Source organism: Heteronotia binoei, chromosome 3, assembly GCF_032191835.1.
Source record: "Heteronotia binoei isolate CCM8104 ecotype False Entrance Well chromosome 3, APGP_CSIRO_Hbin_v1, whole genome shotgun sequence".
In the NCBI taxonomy this organism is placed as follows: domain Eukaryota; kingdom Metazoa; phylum Chordata; class Lepidosauria; order Squamata; family Gekkonidae; genus Heteronotia; species Heteronotia binoei.
In genome coordinates this window covers 90,268,911-90,292,498 of record NC_083225.1, presented here as the reverse complement: position 1 = coordinate 90,292,498, position 23,588 = coordinate 90,268,911, and the positions used below count along the sequence as shown (strand labels likewise).

The window sequence follows — 23,588 nt, the reverse complement described above, 5'->3', positions numbered from 1 at the left end:
TGGAGACCGGGGGAGCAATCGAAGCCGAGGCTGATGGAGTGCGCGGCCTAGCAACGTCTCGTTGATAGTGGTCCCGGGTTCGAAGTGGCTCCAGATTGGAGTGGCGTTCATATTCCCGAACCCGACGGTGGTCACGGAGTCGAGGGGAATAGCGAGAGTAATCAGGTTCTCGGGTCCGATCTTGATCGCGGGGCCGTGGATAATATCGATCACGGGGTCGAGGAGAATCTGGAAACCGATCGAGATCACGGAGTCGTGGGGAATCACGAAGTCGATCACGCCCACGGGGTCCAGGGGAGTCCTCGTACCGGATTGCTGAGTACGGGGAGTAACATGAACCCTCCACAGATGGGGACCGAGAAGGACGATGGTAAGGCCGGCGTCTAGGCGAAGGAGACCGAGAGTAATGGCGGTCGTACCTTGGAGGGGCGTAGTAGTCCTGATAATAACCCGAAGAGCCGGAATCTCGGCGCCTATGTGGAGATCTGGAGCGGCCTCGGAGAGGCGGCGTCCGGGATTGGATTCGATTGGGTGAACGAGAACGGATTCGATGAGTAGGCGAACGAGAACGACCTTGGTTAGCTGGAGCCTGAGTAGCGGAGTCCCTGTACAGGGAAGAAATCCCGATATCTCGGAAGGATCCGATCCGAAGAGGAGGTTTAGGGTACGCCTGAGTTGAATCGGTAGTCAGGTTGGGTTGTAGAAAGTCCGCAGGAACCACGCTGTGCACCGAAGGTGAACGGGAGTGGACTGGTATGACCTCCACCGCTGTGGATGAGTGAGGCGTCAGTTGCGGCATGTCGGTGATGACGTCCGACGGAGCCGACAATTCAAGCGGAAGTGACGGCTGCGCTGGGGCCGCGGGATCCATTAACGTCGAAGTCGAGGTGGGTGCCCGAGGCTTTTTAGGAGCCGAATGCGACTGGTGGAGTTTCCTCGGAGCCGAATCAGCCGATTCGGAATGACGAGATTTTTTGGGCGCCGAATCCGTGGATTCAAGATGGCGCGATTTCCTCAAAGCCTTATGGCCGGTATCGGCGTGCTTCGATGACTTTTTCTCGGACCTGTGCTTCTGTTTAGAGAGAGACACGTCCGTAGAGACCGAATCTCCCGCTTGTTGTTGGGGAGGCGGCGAGTCCGACGCGGGCATAGCCCTCAGGGACAACTCAATTAGGAAACTCCGGAGCCTGGCTGCACGGTTCTTACGGGCCTGCTTGCCGAAGTTCGCACAGTGAGGGCAGGAGTCGACTCGGTGAGCTTCCCCCAGGCAAAATAGGCAGTGGCTGTGGCCGTCTGAGGAGGGAATTTTGGTCCCACAGCGCGTGCACTTTTTAAAGGTAACTTTCCCTTCCATGTGCTCCGGACAAGGGAGGGGAGGGGAGGGAGAAAAGGGGAAAGATAGCGCAGAGACGGGCCTTCTTTTTTTTTTTTTTTTAAATTTTTCCGGGACGAAAAGGGAATATAAGAAGAAGAAGAATATGATACCAGTGAAGGTGAAGAAAAGGAGTCGAAAAGATGAGGTAATAGACGAGCTAAGGAGGAACGCAGCGAGGAGGGTGTTGTCCGGGCGGCGGTAGGGAAGAAACTGAGTGGAATGGGCGCTCTCCCCCCGCTCCAGGCATGCGCGGTCGCTGCCTGCTCCCCAGGGCGGGAGGAAAGCGCGCCAAAAGACGCTATAGGTGAGCTATTGGAGCTCCGAGGTATGGATCCGTTGCCTGCGGCAAGACCCATGTGTGGGACTGCACAGAGACCACGAAGAAGATCTTAACTGTTCCACAATCAAATTTGTAAATATACAGTGCCAGAGATCAGAAGGAACTATTGGGTGATTGGAATTAAAAAAATTAAATAGACCAGAGGTTATCTAGAATATGAAAACACACGAAGGGAACAAATGGACTGCAAACACTTTAAGAGATTCCAACTCTTCTAAATGCTTCTTCTAAAGAAAATGTGTACTTTGAATATTTAATCAAACTTACCTAGTTTAAGAGCTCCAGCAAGGCCACGTATTACAGTAACAGGATTGTTGGGATTTGTACAAAACTGATGTAAAGGTGGGAAGAAAGCGTCTCGCTTATTTTCCAACTATGAAAGTAAAACAGGATATAAGAAATATGGCAAATTTCAACTTTTTAGTACTGAAGAAGTTAAACACAGTTAAGAACAGGATCAGCCCCATCACCAATATTACAACATAACTCTGACTTCTGCAACTTTTCTTTTTTTTTTTGCATTTTTTAATTTAATAGATGTTATTTTATTGAATCTAATCCAATACAAAGGGAGCGTAGGGAAAATAAATAATAAAAATATAAATCTAACATACAAGAATCTGATTCAGATAATTGGATGCATATAACAATTTGCAAAAACAATACATAATAAGCTAGGTATTAAGAATTAAGCAATAGCCTACAATTCCTTCTATCAGGCAAAAAGGAAATATTCCCAAAGAATTCCAGAACCAGGACCCAAAGCAAGTAATAATCTATAGCCAAATCGGTATCATTTTCGAAGAAAGGGTTATCTGTTGTATTACCCATTACATACTAGTCCCATAACTTATCATACCACATTTCAATCGTGGGGATGTGTGGGGGTTTCCAATTTTTAGCTATTGTCATATGAGCTATCACCAACATTGTCGAGATTAAAGATTTCTGATCTTTACTCACCAGTTTATCAACCCAGGTATCAAATAAAAGAAGTTTAAAATCTACTGGAATAGTTAGATCAAATGTAAGTTTTATTTGCTCTACCACTTTATTCCAAAAATTTGACACTGTTGGACATTCCCACCACATATGATACTGGGAGTCTTTAGTTTTACAATTCCTCCAACAATCTGGACTTGAGATGCTAGAGATTTTACTCATCATGACAGGGTTTAAATACCAAAGTGAATACATTTTTAAAAATTGGAGTTGAATACCAATGCTTTTAGCCTTAATAGAAGGGGAGTTCCAGATCACTTTCCTGTAGCCTTTGAGGTAGCATTAAATTCCAATATTTAATATAAGACGGTGGATATGAATAAAGAGAGTCAATTAAATAATTATATATTTTAGAAAGCAACCCTTTCTTGCCAATGCCCTCCTCTTTAAACAGGACCTCAAATGGTGTCAATCCATATCTAATGGTAATTTCCTCTGAAGAGAATGGACTATATTCTGAACTTTAAGGTATTGATACCAATTGATATTAACTCCTAATTTCTCTTCTGCTTGTTCCTTAGTAATAATATTGTTCCCTTGAATCCACTCCCCAATTCTATCTAACCCCTTAATCCCCCACAGATGGCTGAAGTTAGCCTTAATGAATTGTGGGAACCAATCTTGGTTGAAAAAGCTACCTACTAGTGAAATACCCGGCACAATCTATTTCCTTAGTTTATCCCATATTCTTAATGAATTTTCCAGGAAGGGATTTGCTGGTATAGAATGTGATCTCTTCTGACAGTTAGACCAAAAAGTTCCTCTCAAAGAGAAGGGGAAAACATACTCTTGTTCAATACTGATCCAAGCTTCTACCGGATTTGTCCTAATCATTTTAACAGTTTGGGCATGATTCGCTGCAGAATAGTAGACTCTAAGATTGGGTATTGGAAAATCCTCCCCCCCCCCCACACACACACTTCTTGATGAGTCTACACATTGTTGAAAATTTTATCCTAGGCCTAGAGTTATTCCAAATAAATTGATTTAAAATTTGTTTCCATTTATTCAAAGTTTTTTCTGATATTTCTATTAGAATAGCTCGGAAAAAATATAACAATTTAGGAAGAATAACAAATTTGATACTCATGATTCTTTCATGCCAAGAAAGGCTGATTCTGTTCCATTTAACTAAGAATGCTTGAACTTCCTTTAGCAACTCATCATAGTTGAATTTCATCAAAGCTTTAATTTTCTTTGGGCTATTTATCCCTACATATGACCACTTCTTATCCATCCATGAATAAGGGACTAGATTTCTTAGCCTTGCTTCAGTATCAACTGATTAATCGGATGCAACATTGTATTTTCCAGGTTGATTTTTAACCCAGACAAAAGACTAAATTGTTGTAAGATCTGACTGAAGACCTGTACTGACCTTATTGGAGAAGAGGTGTATAATACAACATCATCAGCAAAGATCGCTATTTTATGGGTTTGGGAACCTATAGAAACACCCTCAATATACATTCTGCCAGGTGTTCCATAGATATAGCAAAAATTAACATCGAAAGGGGAAACCCTTGGCCTCTTTTAAGTTGACAGGACTGAGAGTAATAATCATTAACTCTGATTTGAGCAGAGGGATTGTTGTACAAAGCACAGAGAGTTCTACAACTTTTCAAATTATAATACTGTTAATTACTGTATCACAGTAAATTTGTACCAATAGTCAGTCCTAAATTATTTTACTATTTGATATTTTTAGATTTTGTCTGGCTGTCTAGTATTGGAATCAACAAATGCTTGCAACTATTAAATCAAGCAACCTCTTAATTGATCATGAACTTTAATTTTGAGTTGTATTAATTGCATGTTTTAATTCTGATTTCCACTATAAATTATTCAATCTATGACATTCTTAAACTCATATATTGCATTAGTACTAAAACCAAACCAATTAATTCACATAAAAGAAAAAAAAACCTTTTCATTTTATGGGAGGCATACTGAAAAACTGTTCTATTACAGTTCATTTCTAAATTAAAACAATTTAGATAGCAAAAAAACTACAGAAACCATAAAACGACTGTACTGATGTACATTCCCTAAATATGGGTTTTTAGCAATAAAGAATCTACTTTAGCAATAAAGAATGTACTTCAAAAACTCAGATATATTTGTGTGACAATTTTTACATTTAAACGACCATGCAGTCACAGAAGCCAACAGGTACATAATGGATAAACATAAAATATTAACACACACTTTCTTCAGAGTAACAATCCTGCATTCCCATGGGGCTTCTGAAAAAGGAACAACAGTCTTCTGTGGATGATAGTCATGTTCCAGAAAAAGGCACTTTAAAAAGCTTCTCTGTGAAAGAAAAAGCATTAGAAGCCTACCAAGCGCGCCCTCATGTACATGGAAAAAGTGATCTCTGGATCACAGCCAGAATTTAAGACTAGAAAAATATAGCTTGTAAAACTAGGCTTCCCCCACCACTAAAGGCATCAGCATATTCATTGCAACCATGCAGTTGGTACTTACATAAATACTAGGTGTAGGTGGATTAAGCTTGTCCTTTGGCAGGGGAGGATGTGGAGGTGGTGGTGGTCTTGGAGGAGGACATTTATCCAATAAAACGCTACTGTTAGATAGGCCATTTTTACCCAGATTCCTAAAAGAAAACAAGAGTATACAAATGCCAATGAACACACACAAGTCTGTTAGCTATGCATTTTTATGCCTAAAAGATGTTCAAGATTAAACTGATTGTCCAGCATAGGAAAGTCACAGTATCTCTGAATCAAGAATTTTCAATAGTTACTGAACTTACTTTATTAAATTTCTGTTTTTCTTTGCAGAATTCACAACATTTTCATTAACACACTCAATTTCAAGAGGAATTATTTGACAATCTAATTAGCATGAAACATGAAGTGCTGCCTTTTAATCCAATATTGATTAAAGAAAATTTCATCAAAAAGGAATGCTGAAAACATCTATTAGATCAAAAGGTACCATTGGGGTGTTCTTGAAGAAGGCTACACCAAGAAGATTAGAGTAGAATAACAGTGCATGTGCTTTGCTGATAGAGCTTAGTAGTAGTGTGCTCAGGTATAAACTGAGCTGAAGGGGGCTGGTGATTCAGCTACCCAAAAATGCCCACCTCAAAAATATTCAGGATTTTTCGGAGCCACTGGATAGCTGCAATTATGGGACATTTAAAGGGCTCTACGTCCATTTAAATGTCTTTGGAGTTCACTCACCATGGCTTGGGGTTGCACTGAGATTTGGAGAAGGCATTTAAGGCCTTTTCCCCTTCCAGTGGAAACAATGGAGGATGGGGGCACCTTCTTGAGCCTGTAGAATTGGACCCTTTTGTCCAATCTTTTTGAAACTTGGGGGAGGGGTTGAGGAGAGGCACCAGTAGCTATGCCTCTATACCCCGCCCCCCGGGCCCCAGATACCCCAGGATTGATTCTGTATTATAGCCTATGGGGACCATTGTTTATAATGGTGGAGCTGAAAAAATTGGTAATCCCAATTATTTCCTGAATCCCTATATCATACCTATATTGAGATTTGGGAATATTAGAAAATATCAGTATTTTACCTGAACCAAAAAAAACCACACACCTTAAGGACTACAGCTTAGCCCTTAAGGAGAATTTATGCTATTCCATAATCTTCATTTTGTCCTAATGTGGTAAAAGCTTGTTAAGAACAAAATGGGGCCAATTTCAGTCAATTCCTTCTCTTTCCTGTAGCTCCGAAGTGGAATCCTCCTCTGTCAAGCCCCAGACCCGGGTCTCCCTGAGCCACTGCCCCTCTCACAGGCCAGCAGTGTTCAGACATGTCTCTGAAGCTGCACTCACACAAGATACCAGATCTTTTCTTAAAAGGATAGGAAAAGATTAGATATCAAAAGGAAAAAAGGAATATCATTAGACAACACAATTTGCTTGATTAAACAGCACAAACAATAAAAGCTGCCTAACACATTGATGCTTGACATTAGATGGCAGAGTCACAGAATTCCAGAGTTCAAAAACAGAGGCTTAAGCATTCTTCCATGGTTCAGAATAGTCCATGCCTCTGTCCAGTAAAATCACCAAGTCAGCAGCCCCCTTCCCTTGATATCTGGATCAGTTATACTCATTAAACCTCTGGCATCAGATGATGCTCCAAATCCAATCAGGGCCCACAATCACAGGAATTCTCTGGAAGAATGCAGCATCACTCCTGCTCCCCTTCCCCCCATGAAGGAGATAAGTGCGTGTGGACAAGGTGGATTAATTACAGCTACCTGCAAAGCTGAGTAGATCCACTAATATTGGAAGAAAATGGTACTTTGCCTCACATGCCCCCCATTCAAGGAGCTGAGAGTTATGGCTTAATCATGATTGAAGCTGTTTAACTATTTTATTTATTTATTGGATTTATATCTCGCCCTACCCGCCAAAGCAGGCTCAGGGGGCAGCTCACAGCAATTAAACTAAAACAAAACAACAGATAAACATTAGAATTTAACAATTAAGACAAGTTAAACAATTTAAAACAATTTTGGTATTAGTATCATTAGTTCCAGTGTGTTCAGCAATATTGGGCATCCTCTTATACTATTATTCAGTTGAAGGCAAGTCAAAATAGTGCTGTTTTACAGGCCTTGCGGAACTGGGCAAGGTCCCGCAAGGCCCTTACTTCTTCCGTAAGTTGGTTCCATCAATAGGGGGCTGCAATTGAGAAGGCTCTCTCTCTCTAGTAGACTTCAATCTCGCCTCCCTCGGACCAGGGATCGGCAATGAATTCTGCGTCCCAGATCCAAGTACTCTCTGGGGAACATGTGGGGAGAGACAGTCCCTAAGGTAGACATGTCCTCGGCCATATAGGGCTTTAAAGGTAATAACCAGCACCTTGTAGTGAATTCGGTATACTATCGGCAGCCAGTGCAGCTCCCGCAGCCCTTTCTGTATGTGCTCCCTTATAGAGAGCCCCAATAACAGCTTGGCCGCCGCATTCTGCAGTTTCCAGACTCAAGACAAGGACAGCTCCATATAGAGGGCATTGCAGTAGTCCAATCTCGAGGCGACCGTAGCATGGATCACGGTTGCCAGGTTGCCACGCTCGAGGAAGGGGACCAACTGTCTTACCTGCCTAAGATGGAAGAAGGCGGATTTGACAGTGGCTGCTATCTAGGCCTCCATTGTCAGTGTAGGCTCTAACAGCACCCCCAGGCTTCTGACTCTGGGCATTGTTATCAGTGGCACCCCATCAAAGCTGGTAGGGGGATTTCCCTTCCCGGACCACCACAACTCAGGCAAAGGACCTCTGTTTTCGTTGGATTCAGCTTCAGTCGACTCAGCCTAAGCCACCTTGCCATGGCTTGCAGCGCCAGGTCTAGATTTTCTGGGGCAGAGTCAAACTGGTCATCCATCAGTAGGCTAGTAGACAGCTGGGTGTCATCAGCATATTGATGGCAACCCAGCCCATATCTCCAGACAATCTGGGCAAGGGGGTACATATAAATGTTGAACAACATTGGGGAGAGCACCGCCCCCTGAGGCACACCGCAATTAAGCGGGAATCTCTGGGATGATTGTCCCCCAATCACCAACCTTTGTCCCCGACCACAAAGAAGAAGGAGAGCTATTGCAAGGGCAATCCCTGAATCCCTGCGTTGGCAAGGCAGTGGATCAGCAGCTGATGGTTGACTGTGTCGAACGCAGCCGACAGGTCCAACAGCATCAATACTGCCGAATTGCCTTGATTCAGGCTATTTAGACAAAGCAACCTTGAATTACATTCCCTACAGAGCAAGATAAATTAATATTATTTCACAAACAATATTCAGGAAAAAAGCAAAGTATAAATAAGACAGGAACTCAGCAAATCTTCCCTCAAGACTCACTCACCCCTCTTCTTCCCACACTAGTTAAGTTCCAAAAACAGCCGCTCCCTCCATGAATTTGTTGAATGAATAAAGGATGGACTTAAAGGGTGTGTGCATGCTAGCCTTTTGCCTGGATCTATTCTGACATTGAAACCTTCACATGGGGACCCTCTGTGTGCGCTCTGTGCCTTCAGTTTTCATTAGCCCATCCCTCAGATTTAACATTTCTTCCTCTTTAACAACCTTCACAGAGAATATTCATCCACATTATGTCAGTGCTCTGGTTTATAATTGGTCACTAATCGGAACACATGACTCAATCCAATGTCCTCTTCATGGCCAGCTGCCCCGAAAAGGGGATGTCATGAGCTGCCTGAAAAATCCCCTTTCTGAATCCTCGAGGAACGACAAGCTGGTAAACTGACAGTCCCCTCTGGCTGGTTTTTAGGAAGGTAGTCTCTGTACAAAGGCCCCTCAGTCCACATAAATCTGTTAGCTGTTAACTTCATTCAAGTTCCAGTGAAATTGCCTTGGCTTACAGGTGGCAGTCTCTCAGAGTTTCACAATTAAGCCTAGCCTCTTCAAAAATTTCAGATGTCTGAAAGCCCCCAGTTGCCACCCTGGCACAGTTTCTAACTCAGGCTGAATTTTCTAAGAAGCAAGGGAGGGATTTAGGCCTACTGAAGATTTGGCTTCCTTCTGTTTGGAGCTCCATCAGGGGGTCTGTCTTCTCTTTCTCCCTCACCTTGGTCCGAGCAGTCTGTCCACAATTCCTTAGCAAAGCCCTCCTCTCTTTCTCTTCAGCTTGCAAAGGCTCTGCTGCTGCCAGTGTTTCTGGAACAGCCAGCCAGTAGATAGAATCATGGAAAAAACATAGGCTAGACTACTCAAGTGTACTGTGACATCATAACAAATACAGCTGAATTTATAATCAGTGTTTTGTGCAATTCAAGTTGTAATGTGAAATGCATAGTAGTTATTGAATGAGGTCCAACAGAGATGTTTTGTCCATTTAGGACTTACAGTTCCACAAGGTCTGTAAGACCACACTCTTCCAGCTTGCTTTTAGCTGACCTTTGAGACCTATATCAGCAGGAGGTATCCAGGAAATACTAACGTCATCGTAACTGAACGACACCAAAATGTTATTAGCACCAACTGTTTTAAATTGTTTTTACTAATTAATTGATTTTATTATTATGAGATACCAATGTGTGAGTCTTTTATTGTTATTATTACTAATGCTGTAAGTCGCCCTGAGCCTGCCTTGGTGGGGAGGGCAAGGTATAAATTTAATAAACTAAACTAATGTAAGGCGAAAAAGTGGCTGACGACTAGAATTGGTGTTGCTCTGTTTCGTGGAAAATGAATCTCTTTGCTTCATGGGAAACATAAGAACACGGAACCATTTTCATCTGTAATATCTGAATGAACTGAATATGTGGACTGAATATATTTACTAGAATTTGGTATGCTGAGGATGTTTACAAACACAAAGACTACCGAAGACTATTATAGTTGCTCTTACACTAGATCAGTAAAATTGTATTGTATATATATTTAAGTTAGGTTGCATTTGTTATGATGTCACAGTACATTTGGACTCCTCTGGAAGGGTTGTCTTCTTTATTTCTCTAGCTTGGCTGCAAGTAATCACCTTCAGCAGAGCTAGCACTTTGGCACCTTGGGACACACCATGTCAATACAGCAAAGCTCTTCCAAACAGAAATTTATCATTTTTGTTTGACTGAACTAATACAGTTGTCCCTCCCAGTGTCTGAAGTGCTCCTGTATAAGAACCACAGGCTGATTGGAGATCTGAGAATCATAGGTGTGAATGGAAACCTTTCCAGTCCATTTCACAGGATCCTTCAACAAGTTTCTAGAGATGGAATTGAAGTCATTGCCAGTTTCTGAGAACCTCAAAAGCACCCTGTCCCTGCCAATGACCACAACAGCACTTCTCAATTGTTCCAGACATTTTTCCTGGAATAAGGGAACAACCAACATGAAAGGGAGTGCTTTGGTTGGCCTGTCTCTGGGTGCTTCAACACGTGGGGCAGATCTCAGGAGCAATGTCATCCTTAATCAACAGCGGTGCCCTTCATCTCTGATCAGAATCTGCTCTGCTTGGAGCCTTTGAGCATGAGCCTTATTATTCTCCTTTACATCTGCAACCTGGGGAATTTAAGCATATGGAGATTCTCTTTCCTGCAACTCCCAGTACTCAGAGGGGTTCTCATTAACATATTGCCTTTGGCTTAGGTTAGCCCTTTCTCTTTTTTTGCAGGGACTCTATAATCTCTGCTGGCTTACTCCTTTTCATAACAGGAATGATGTTCCATCCAAGGAACATATGTTATACTAGGTTTGCGCTCCTTGTTGGAAACAGGGCTTGGCCTGCCAGAGTGGCTTGGAAAAGTTTCTTGGCTGCTCAGCTCAGACCCCATCATCTGCTGCCTTTCCCTTCTCCTAACCATTGGCTCCCAGGGGCCAAGTCCCTTCAACAACTCAGAGCAAAACTGTCACTAGTTGGTCTGCGAAGAATGTGAATTAAAGAGCCTGGGCTTGCACTAGTGCAGTAATGTCTGGCGACAAAATATGAGAAAAACTGTTCTCTAATTAGAATGCCTCTCAACTGAGGTTGAGTATATGCCTGGGAGGCATCAATCCATGAATCTAAAAGTATAGTTAAGTGCAACATAAAGGCTGCATACGTTTCCTTGGGTTTGGGGATTGCTTTGATTTGTCTTCCGACAGCCCAAACCTCTGCTTAGCTTAAAACTGTTGATAATCCCTCATCCCTGCTGGGAAGATCCCCCATGAAGTCACTTAACTCACCACACACATGGGTTTGCATGTCTGCACATGAAGCTTCAAAAAAGGCAATGTATGCCATCGGATTTTGCTCACCCTGGAACATGGGGAATTTGCATCTCTTCCAGTTCTCCTCATGCTAGTGAAGCAGCAATTCCATCTGTCATCTCTGTAACTACACAGAGGCCATGGGAGGCCAGTCTCCCGGTTGGCTTCCTCCTATGGCACCACAGTTGTTGTTGTTACCTTTAATTTTTATCCTGCCCTCTCCACAAGTGGACCCAGGGCTGCTAACAATCAGTTCAAAACTTCAAACAAACACAATTAAACAGTTCAAAACTTTAAATAGTAAATACAATTAAAACATTTTAAAACATTTTATGGTGCTGTTAAGCAACAACCTAGGCAGGATCGTTCTTTACTAACAGTGAGTCCGTAGTGACTCCAATTTCTCAGTAGTGTAGGGTGGCAGTCCTCTTCCGGTTTAGCTGCCAAAGGCCTGTCAAAATAACTCAGTTTTTGCAGGCCTTGCGGAATTGAGAGAGGTCCCACAGGGCCCTTATGGCCTCCGGGAGTGCATTCCATATTTCAGGTGCTGCCACTGAGAAGGCTCTGGACCTTGTAGAGCACAGCCTGACCTCTCTTGGTCCAGGGACGGACAATAGATGTTGCGTCCTCTCTGGGGAACATGTGGAGAATGGCGGTCCCGAAGATAGACAGGCCCCCGATCATATAGGGCTTTAAAGGTCAATACCAACACCTTGAAATTGACTCGGAACACAATAGATAGCCAGTGCAGTTCTTTCAGCACTGGCTGAATGTGGTCCCGTCGAGGAAGTTTCATTAACAGCCGTGCTGCTGCGTTCTGCACTGCTGCAGTTTCTGAGTCAGGGTCAAGGGTAGTCCCATGTAAAGAGCATTACAGTGATCAATTCTTGAGGTGACCGTGGCATGGATCACCATTGGGAGGTTGTTGTGTTCCAGGAAAGGGGCCAACTGCCGAGCCCGCCGGAGATGGAAAAAGGCGGATTTGGCAGTGGCTGCAACTTGAGCCTCCATTGTCAAAGAGGACAATGTTCTTAACTTTGGTCTGCTGCACAGGAATGTCATTTCCCATAGGTTTCTGTGTTGACTCAAGATGTCCTGGGTTGGCTGCTTAGGGGTATCACTTTTTATACATCTCATTATTATTTCTTCTTCTGCATGAATGAGATGAATTCTTTAGTACAGCCATATGTTCTTCCTTTCCTTTTCTAACCACCTCTTTTGTCTCTGATTTTTGAATGCACAAGAGCTTTTCTTATTCATCTAGAAGTTCATTTATATTCCTGTACTCTGCAACTTCTCATTTCTGAATCTTGAAGGGTGACTTCCAATTCATGAATAATCAACAAAATTCCTGGTGACTTTGTTGCTGCCATCCTAACAGCTATATTCTAACTATTCAATATAACTACAGTACTTATACCAAATAGTATATCGCCATTTAGGCTGACTTGTGAACAAGGCCTCAATCCCCTTAATCTGCCACCGTGTCAAGATCCAGACATGGCTCCTTGAGCCAGTGCCCCTCTGATGGGCCAGCAGTATTCAGACCTGTGGGTCCCTGAAGCTGCATGCACACCAATTCCAGATCCTTACTTTTCGGGGGTGTGTGGGATTTTTTGTTTTTGTTTTGTGTGTGCGTGTGCATGCCTGGAAGTCATGGTGACTTCTGGTGACCCCTACTGGGGCATGGAGGATGTTAAGAGAAATGGCTTGACAAAGCCTGCCTTTGCCTTCCAGTCCTGGGTATTCCAAGGAGGTCTCCTATCTAAGTACTTGAGAGGGTTGGCCCTGCGTAGCTTTGAAGATATGATGAGATCGGGCTTGCCTGGACTATCCAGGTCAGAGCACCAGACCTTTTCTTAAAAAGCAGGAAAAGGTTTACTGGATAACAAAACCACTGCAAAACCGCCCTGAGTCTCCTTGCTGGTTCATGTAGGCCTTAGCTGTCATGTTGTCCATGTGTACGATGACACGACGATCCTGGAATGCCAGCAAACCTAATCTTATGTCCCTGATCTTTAGTAGGTTAATACTGCTCAAATCCTCTTCCAAGGACCCTGTGCCATTCTTCCCTATATGTAGGCCCCTCAACCAATGAGGTTTGCATCTGAAGTAATCACAGTTCTCTTCAGGTCCTTCAATCCCCTCCTGGAACATGGATGGAGCAATCCACCACCAGAGCTCCTTCTGTAGCAATATTGGAAGCTGAAGAAGTCTGAACCTCTTGCTGAAAATCCAAGTTCTGGCAGGGGAGCAAAAACCTCTGCAGATGGCACCAACAAAAGGCACTCGGTGGGAACTTTGGTGCCATGTGAGAGAGGGGATCAGAAGTGGTAAGCCAGCTGAGTGGTCAGCCTCCGTCTGTCATCCTCCCAAGTAACTCTTATGTGTGGGAACAAACATACTTCCCCCTCGACATACAAAACTGACTTCTGCAAGCACTAGTGAGAGCTACCAGATGGCTATCAGAATTTTTTAGATGTTGATTAACAAAGCTTTCAAGGTTAAGTGCCAGATAACACAGCTTGAATGTATCTCAATAAGGAGCCCTAGGTTATTTCTACAGAACAGCTTATTATGTGCCCTAGATGCATACCATGGATCCCATCAAATTTCTCTACCCATACAAAGGGAGGGTTGCCCAGGAGCTAAATTCTCTTATATTACAGGAAAGCAATGCTCTCTTATTCCTGGTTTGAATGGTGCAGAAGACTAAGGCAAATGCTGATAAAAGGGTGAATATTCCCTCTTACATTCAGCTTCTTTAAAAATGTCCATTAGAGCACAGGTTTTGATTCAGGTGGAAGAATTAATATTTGGTCTCAGAGCTGAAACCACTAGCAATACTGTTTGGCTAAAACACACTGTATTCCTTTAATACCTCTAGAGTCCAAATTATGAGATAGCTTGGCTAATGGGAGCTGCAATTTCCCACTCACCTGCTCACTAGGGGCAAGTAACAATTGCTCTCAGAAGAACAAGCAGCAACACTCATCTCCTTCCACCACTTTATTTTCTTAAGAACTTCAAAATTATGGCATACAAACAGAAAGTATGACTAAAACAATCCTATATTGTAGGAAAAACAATCTCTTTTCTCTCTCCTAGTCTTAAAGGTACAGAAGAATGAGTGTACAATGGTCCCCTCTACTGAAAAGAACCAAGAAGGAATGGCCTGTGTATATTTATGTAAGTCTTAAACACAATTCTGTTTCTTGAATTTTGGGTAAAAGTCGTTACTATTGTGTTTAAGAGTTACATAAATATACACAGAATTATATACATTATATTTATATAATATACATTATATACATTAAATGTTCTATGACTTTGAAAAAAATAGATCTGAATTTTCTAATATCTCTAGGCTAAACAAGTATACCGAGAGGAAAAAAGCAGACAGCAATTTGTAATAAAGGAAAATTGAATACAATTAGTTCATAACTTTGCTGACAACTGTTTCATTGAAACAGAACATTTTATAAGATGGCAACAAACATGGAGGCATGTCCACTATTATTAAATGAGGCCTAAAAGAAACTAAAGACAGTCTATTACATGTGGTTGTCACAGTACCAGAAATATTTAATGTAGATATGACCCAATTATCAGAAAACTGTTTTTACATTGCTTGAAATAAATCTTTTCAAATGGAGGCATTAATTAAGAACTAAAATAATTCATTTCTTCAAGACAGGCAGTATTAAAATGTTAACCAGAAAAATAAGAACATGACAGGAAAATTCCTAATATTAATACATCTCTAGAAATGGAGGAGTAAGGTTTGTATTTAATAGTTAAACAAGGACACCTGGTCAAAATAAGAAAACATTTACAAGCATTTTAAAAAACAACAAACAAGTTTAAAAACCTGTCTTCTGAAGGATGTAAAGATCCACTCCCTTTTGCAAGCTTTACATTTTGCTAGATCAGATGAAAGACTTGCTTCCACACAGTGAATGCAATGGTGGTAGCCCTAACTTGTGGTCAATTCTATCATATGTCATCACAATATTCAAGAATCAGCGTTACAGCATTTAAATGTATACTACACTATAAAATGCAATCACCAACTTCAAAAAAGATAGTCAGCACCCATACTGCTATACTGACTTTCTCTGAAAGATTATAGCAGCTGAACCTGTAGGAAAAGCTAGGTCATGAGGCTTGAGAGGGAGAACCTGGAAATCTTACAGACATGTTCTGAACCTTGTTGGTCTTCTGTGAATGTATTGTAAAGATTGGGTTCCAGTGATAAAGACAGATTAAATGTCTTGATATCTAGAACAGACGTCTTTGGAAGGGCTTCCTTTGGATCTATGAACTAAATACTGAAATATTGTTATTCCTTTGTGATTGGAAAGACTGTTTTTGATCTGTCTTCTGTGAATGTCTTTTTGCTACATACTCTTGTCTAATTGAAGTTCTATGTGCAAGCTTTGTCAAAACACCACTGACCTCTACATTACACTGTCTTGTTGTTTAAAATTTATGGTGTCTCTTAGCGTATTACAAACAGGGAAGACGACTCCAACAAAAGTAATCTGGATAATGGCACCATTTGTACAGTTGAAACCATTGTTTCATGTGCTGCACAGCATATCACACTTCTGAAGATACAAGCCATCTTTAAGCTGAAAAGCGGCATGATACTGTCAGCTTGTGTTCAACTTAATACTAACCAGAGGGCTTAAACTGTTATAGTGTTTACTAACCCTGTGAGCTGTAAAAACAGGTTTCCTACCTGTAACTGATGATCTTCGAGTGGTCATCTGTGCAGTCACACTTGTGGGAGTAGGCGCCAGCGCCAATCTCGATCGGTAAACTTCAAAAGCTGTGGATTTCCGCGCCGCCGGCCCAGTGCGCATGCCCCGAAGCCCCACTGCGCACGCCCACTGGGACGGCCGCGGACATCCCGCCAGTTCCTTCTGGCCGCCGCGTTAGCCCCATGGAGGGACCGGCAGCAGCGGGGAAGGCGGGCGGGTAATGTGACTGCACAGATGACCACTCGAAGATCATCAGTTACAGGTAGGAAACCTGTTTATCTTCTTCGTGGTCTCTGTGCATCACACTTGTGGGAGATTAACAAGCTCAGGCCTACCTGGTGGAGGGTACGCCGGTCCATCACGAGGAAACAGACTGTAAGACGGCACGGCCCACGGAAGAAGCTTGTCTGTGCCTCAGGTCCAAGGCGTAGTGCGTCACAAACGTGTGAGCCGAGGACCACGTGGCTGCCCTGCAGATATCCTGCAGGGGGACTCCCTTCATGAACGCCTCTGACGTAGCCACCGCCCTGGTTGAGTGGGCGCGCAGTGGTCCAGGAAGAGGCCGCTTCCGAAGGAGGTAGCACAGTCGGATGGTCCCTGTAATCCATTTGGATAAGCGTTGGGAGGAAACGTGCTGTCCTAAGCAGGACGTTGCGTATGAAACGAACAGCCTGGTATCCTTCCGGGAAGGGCCAGTGCGGTGCAGGTAGAAAGAAAGTGCCCTCTTAACATCTAGGGCGTGTAGCAGTCGCTCGGAGTCATTGGCCGGAGAGGGGAAATAAACCGGTAAATTTCCGAGTTAAGGTGGAAGGGAGACACCACCTTAGGCAGGAAGGTGATATCGGCGCAGCGTGACCCCTTCGGGCGAAAACAGTAGATAGGGAGAGTCACACCTGAGCGCAGCAAGCTCCCCCACCCTCCTCGCTGAGGTGATAGCCACAAGGAAGGCCGTCTTCCAGGCCAAGAGGTGGGGCGGGCACGTCGCCATTGGCTCAAACGGCTTCCCTGTCAGTGCTTTAAGGACAAGCGGAAGGTCCCACGCAGGTGCAGGTGCCCTTACTGCCGGGTACAGTCTCGCCATGCCCTTGAGGAAGCGTTTAGTGTCCGGATGCGTGAAAGGAGAGTAGCCTTCAATCGGCCCGTGTTCTGCCGAGATAGCAGCTAGGTAGATCCGCACCGAAGAGGGCGCCAGGCCCGCGTCCAGTAAGGTAATTAGGAAGTCCAAAATTATCAATAAGTCCGCCCTCTCGGGGACCACAGAGAGGTCTGCAGCGAACTTGGCGAACCTGCCCCATTTAGCCGCATACAACCGTCTCGTGGAGGTTTTCCTACAGTTCAAGATCACGAACTTGGTCCTGTCAGAGAATCTGGATCCAGACGCCATGCCGTGAGGCGCAGGTGCGGGATATCGTGGTGCAGAACCCGGCCCTCGTGAGAGAGCAGGAGATCCTGCACCTGGGGAAAATGATGGTAAGTTCTACCCGACAGGCGGAGGACCAGGGGAAACCATGGCTGTCGGGGCCACCAGGGCGTTACTAGAATCCCCTTCGGCCGTTCCCTCATTATCTTCTGTACTACCTTGGTGAGTAGTGGTACAGGAGGGAACAGATACACCTTGTGGTGCCTCCACGGTACAAGGAGCCCGTCCCCCAAGGAGAGAGGGTCCGAGCCCCCCCCCTGCAGCAAAAGAGGCGGCATTTTGCGTTTTGCCTTGTAGCGAAAACGTCCAGGTCCGGGGTCCCCCACCGGCTGAAGAGTGGTCTCAGGAACTCCCAGTTGAGCTCCCACTCGTGGAGGAGAGCTCCACCTCGACTCAGAAAATCCGCCTGAACGTTCCTGTCCCCCGGAAGATGGGTCGCTCGAAGGAAAATCCCTACGGAGATGCACGTTTCCCATATCAGGGAGGCCAGCTGGCAGAGCCTCCTGGACACCATGCCCCCTTGGCGATTGACATAGGCCATTGCCGTGGTATTGTCCGTCATCACGGCCACCAACCGACCCTCCAGAAGAGGTTGGAAAGAGCAAAGCGCGTGGAAGATGGCCAGTAGCTCCAGGAAGTTTATGTGCTGGTGGGCATGATGGCTCGGCCAACGGTCCCCCACGCATAGGCCCCCCATGTGAGCCCCCCATCCCCAGAGGGAGGCATCCGTGGTGAGCGTCAGGACCGGTTCCGGCTTGTGGAAGGGCGCCCCTTCGGTCAGGCGACTCTTCAGGCTCCACCAGGAGAGGGACGACAGGATTACTACAGGCACCGTCAGCAACCGGGATGGCTTCTCGACGTTGCACCTGAAGTTCTGAAGGAACCAAAGCTGCAGGGGCCGCATCCTGAGCCTCGCAAACGTGAGGACGGAAGTAGTCGCTGCCATAAGTCCCAGGAGCCGCTGCAGCGTCCTTGCAGGGACAGTTGGGTTCTGTCGGAGAGAGGACACCAGCTGCACAATGGCGTCTGCTCTGTCTGGAGGGAGAAACGCCTTGCACACTCGTGTGTCGAGGATCGCTCCAATGAATCGTACCCTCTGAGAAGGCACCAGGTTGGACTTCTTTAGATTGATCTGGAGCCCCAGATCGTCCACCAAGGCCAGGGTGATGGAAATGTGCCACAGTAACTTCTCCCTCGACTCCGCCACCAGGAGCCAATCGTCTATGTATGGGAAAAGTGTCACACCTTGCAGCCGCAAGTGAGCAGCAATGACCACCATGGTCTTGGTGAATACCCTTGGGGCCGTACAGAGGCCGAACGGTAGAGCCCGGTACTGGTAATGGTCGCCCCCGACTGCGAAGCGTAGGTACTTCCGATGTCTGGGATCAATTGAGACATGGAAGTACGCGTCTTTTAGGTCGAGGGTCGCCATCCAATCCCCATTGCCCAGGAGGGGAAGGATGTATGGGAGCGATGTCATTCTGAACTTGTCGCACCTCACAAAGGCGTTCAGCGCCCTCAAGTCCATGATCGGCTGGAGGCCCCCGTCCCGTTTGGGGACCGCAAAATAACGGGAGTAGAATCCCCGACCTTCCTGGTCCGTAGGGACCTTCTGGATGGCTTGCTTTTGGAGGAGCGACTGGACCTCCTCGCAGAGAGTTTGCGATGGTGCAGTGGAAACAAACCTCGGGGTACACGGGGGGTGGAGGAATTCTATACAATAACCCAGCCGGATTATTGACAAGACCCACCGATCCGAGATAATACGGGACCAGGCAGGGAAAAATTTTGCAAGGCGGATAGAGTCCAAGTCCGGCGGGCCAAGAATGTCCGGGAGGAAGTCAAAGACCCTGTTTGCCTTGCTTCACCCCCTTCTGGCGGGACATCTGGGTGGAAGGGGGAGAGTACTTGGGCTTCGACTGGTAGGAAGGGCGGGTAAAGGAGGCCGACTTTGATCGCCACTGCCTCTCTGGCGACCTGGTGTACGGCTTCTTCTGCCAGGTTTTAGGCCACTGACGCTTAGGTTGAGGACGTGGTCCGGATACCCCCAGGTTTCTGGACGTTTTGATGCTTTTATCCAGCTCCTGGAGGACCAAATCAGTCGTAGAACTAAATAAACCTGCTCCGTCAAATGGCAGATCTTTGACATACGTTTGTGTGTCGGGTTGGAGCGCCGTAGATCTTAGCCACGAGTGCCTGCGTAGAGAGATAGCCGTTGTTAGGGCCTTCGCGCAGGTGTCACCTGAATGCCTGGCCGAGTTTAACTGTTGCTTAGCCAGGATCATGCCTTCCTTCTGCAACTTCTTCAGAGTGTTGCGGCTTTGCTCGGGAAGGGTGGCCATTACAGTGGAGACCTGGTCCCAGAGTGCATATTGGTAGCGGCCATAGCATGCCGCATAGTTGGCGATTTTCACGCCCAGGGAGCCCGCCGAATACAGCCGTCTACCCATGGCATCCAATTTTCTGCCCTCTTTGTCCGGCGGAGTGGAGTGTGTCTTTCGCGCCTTGGAGGACGACGATACGACCACCAAATTGGGTTTAGGGTGGACATATAAAAATTCTGCCGAAGCTTCCTGGATTCTATACATATGATCCAGCCTGCGTGAGGAGACAGGCGTGGAAGCAGGCTTGTCCCAGGAGGCCTTGGCAGTTTGGAGCATGACATTCGTCAAGGGTAGAGCCACCGCTGTGGATGTGTCTTGTTGGACTATGTTGAAGACAGTGTCCGTTACTGTAGGTTGTGGCTGGACTGTAGTAAGCGAAAGAGTCTGAGCCATTCTCTTTATGAGGTCACCATAAGACTTTAGGTCCTCTGAAGGTGATATTGGCTGCTCCTCAGATGTTTTCCCGGGGGGGGAGGGTTCGCCACTGGAGGAGACCTCCCTTTCGGGTGAAGAGTCGTCAAGAGACCTGGGGGATACCTCTGGCGAATCGGAGAGCTCAGATTGGTGCCGAGGGGGCAGCTGCGGGGCCACTGGTGTAAGCTCCTTCACAGACGGGGAGCGTTGCTTGGGTGCTTTCTGGGCCGACCGGTGCAGCTCAGGAGGCTTCGATGCCGACGGGGCATCCCTCTGCGTCCTGTGAGACGTTCGGGATCGATATGAGGTCTCGGAGGCTTGGTCCCAATCCTTCTGGCGTTGTTGAAGCCACGGAAAGGGGGGTTGCATGGGGTAGGCCCCATAAAGGTATTGCCACTGTCTCTGGTCCCAGGGGATCTGGGCCGGCTGGCTTCGTGGCGAGCGCTTTTCTTCCCGACAGCGAGGAGAGTGGCTGCTGGAAGGTCGGTCCCGACGATTGTGTCGGTGTCGAGCAGGGGAGCTTCGAGGCTGGGAGGTCGATCTGTCGAGTGGACTACTCCCGGTACCGACACGCTGCGCCGACTCGATCTCTGAGTCTGAATCGGAAACGATGAGTTGAGTCGGCATCGATGCCAATTGCGAGCTCGGCTGCCGGATAGGAGAGGCAAAGAGCTTCAGTGGCGGGACGACCGGGGATGCTGGAGAAGACTGGGTAGCCGATATGCGTTTGGGCTTCTCAGACTTCTTGTGCAGCTTCTTTCCGGAAGGCATCCCTTTGTCCTCCTTGGGCCTTTTGATTGTTACCGAGGACTCCGAGGCGGCTACCGAACCGGATCGTTTCCGAGGACGGTCGGTATCGATGTTAGCCCGCCTGGTATCGACTGGCATCGACGGTGGTGGGGCCTCCTGGCCTGCCGATGACTCGGCCTGTTCGGTTCGCGGGGAAAGTGCTCGCTCCATCAGGGCCGCCGCGAGTCGTGCTGCTGTTTTTTCGCGTCTGCTTAGAAAACTTGGCACAATGGGAACAGGAATCCGGCCTGTGCCGCTCTCCCCGGCACAATAAACACGGGGAGTGCCTGTCTGGTGGGGCAATCTTACTCCCGCACGTGGAGCAGCGGCGAAAAAATCCCCACTTTCTTTCCATACGAGGAAAGGCAAGGCGGGAAGAAAGAGAAAGGGAGAGGGTCCCCCCCCGAAGGGCGGGAAACAAAAAACCCGCTCTCCCACAACAATAGGGAAAAAACCTACTCTATCTACACTAACAATACTAAAACTATGTACAGCTAACTATATAATTTCCGAATGGAAACGAAAAGTTCACCGACCGTGGCAGAGAGATCAACCGATCAGCGCGGCGGTCAGAAGAGAACTGGCGGGATGTCCGCGGCCGTCCCAGTGGGCATGCGCAGTGGGGCTTCGGGGCATGCGCACTGGGCCGGCGGCACGGAAATCCACAGCTTTTGAAGTTTACCGATCAAGATCGGCGCTGGCGCCTACTCCCACAAGTGTGATGCACAGAGACCACGAAGAAGATCCATAATTTAGCTGTGACAGTAGGAGGAGTGGAGGGGGGAAGAGGAGCTTGGCGCCAAGGGCCATAAGGTGTTTGAAGTGTAAAACTATGTGGCCGGCTCTCAGCCGCTGCAAGGCCGACTGTGGGGGAGAAGGAACAGCCGTGGCTGACTATGCTAGATAACAGCGTGTGAATCTCGCACTCCTTAGAAGTAGAATGTAACTGTATTGTGAGAATGATTTAAACCCCCTAGCTTTGATCCTTTGCCATAAAGGCCTGCTAGCCTGTGTATTCCTTATCACTTTCAAAGAACTCTCGTAGCAGTAACATGTATGTAACCAATAAATGAAACTTATTTTCAAATGAAAAGAGTCTGTCCATTGTTGGAGCGTCCATGAACCCTACACTGACAGATACCACACGAGGGAAGCAAATGTTCAAAGGGTCAAGAGGTGCTATTAGAATGCTCAGACTTGGGGGGGGGTGTGTTCTACCTCCAGAAGACTTGCAAGGTATAAAATGTGTGTGGCACAGTGGTCTGAGCAGGGGCACAGCAGTTTGGTGAGGTGGCTGGACAGGGTACAAATCCCTGTCTGTCTTGATGCTTATCTCCCTCATCCTATCCTACCTTACAGGGCTGTTGTGAGGATGAGGCAATGAAAACCAAAGTTTCCTTCTAACATGGTAATGTTGTACAATGCATACAAATGTATTTTATCTTTCTGTGCAAAGAAAGTATTAAGAATTTTAATAAAGAAAAAAAAGCAGTATGATGGCCAAGGATGGCCAAACTATGGCTTGGGGCTCTTTCACATATGTTGTGTGGCTCTCTACGCCCCCACCACTCTTTCAGCCAGCTTGGAGAAGGCACTCCTCTCTTTAAACTACTTCTCTAAGCCAAGCCAGCCAGCAATTAAAGTTAAAATCATTTTCTTTCCACCTCTCCCTTCCTCCTCTCTCCCCCATCAATTTGCCTTCCTTCCTTGCTTCCTGTCTTGTGGCTGTTAAATATCTGACATTTGCTCTCTGTGGCTCTTAATGTTAAGCCAGTTTGGCCACCCCTGAGCATTATTCAAGTGAGGGAGCTTCTGCAAAGAATACTATCACGAAAGAACCAGCTTTATATATGCCATCATTCTGCATAGGTTTGAACATTTAGCTAGTTGGAGACAATTTACCATTCTTTACTATTTTTTTCTTTTTTCTTTGGTATTTCTGTGCATTTTAGGAGTGTATGTATGTATGTGTGTGTATTTGCATCTGGAAATAATGTCAGCCTCTGGTGACTGATCCCTACTGAGGGCCTGGAGGATATTCAGAGAGGTGGCTGAAAACCTGCCTCTGTCCTCTCAACTGAGTATTTCAAGGACAGCCTCCTATCCAAGCACTAACCACAATCGTCTTTGCTTAGCTTTTGAGATCTGATTCTATCAGGCTTGCTTGGGCTATCCAGGTCAAGGCACCATTACTTACAATTTCATGTTATGATGAGAATCAAGAATAAAATATTTATAACATAGACTAGAGGTATAACAATGTAAATATAATATGGACTAGAGGTATGACATTGTAACCCCAGTATTAGACAATCTGTATTTGCTTTTTGATTATAAACATCCTATAATGGGATAATGACTATGATAGATTAAATGCTAACGTTCGCATACTGATGA

The 23,588-nt window shown here is 45.9% G+C and overlaps 1 protein-coding gene across 4 annotated transcripts in view; it reads right to left on the bottom strand.

The window, feature by feature from the left end:
• KDM6A (lysine demethylase 6A) overlaps positions 1-23,588 on the bottom strand; it is a 317,940-nt gene that overhangs the window by 53,301 nt on the left and 241,051 nt on the right. For all 4 annotated transcript variants that reach the window (XM_060234177.1, XM_060234176.1, XM_060234178.1 and 1 more), the window contains 2 exons: positions 5,208-5,337; positions 1,983-2,088 (listed from right to left, as the gene is read on the bottom strand). In XM_060234177.1, the coding sequence (XP_060090160.1) occupies positions 1,983-2,088; positions 5,208-5,337 (236 nt within the window). The remainder of the gene's footprint in view (positions 1-1,982; positions 2,089-5,207; positions 5,338-23,588) is intronic.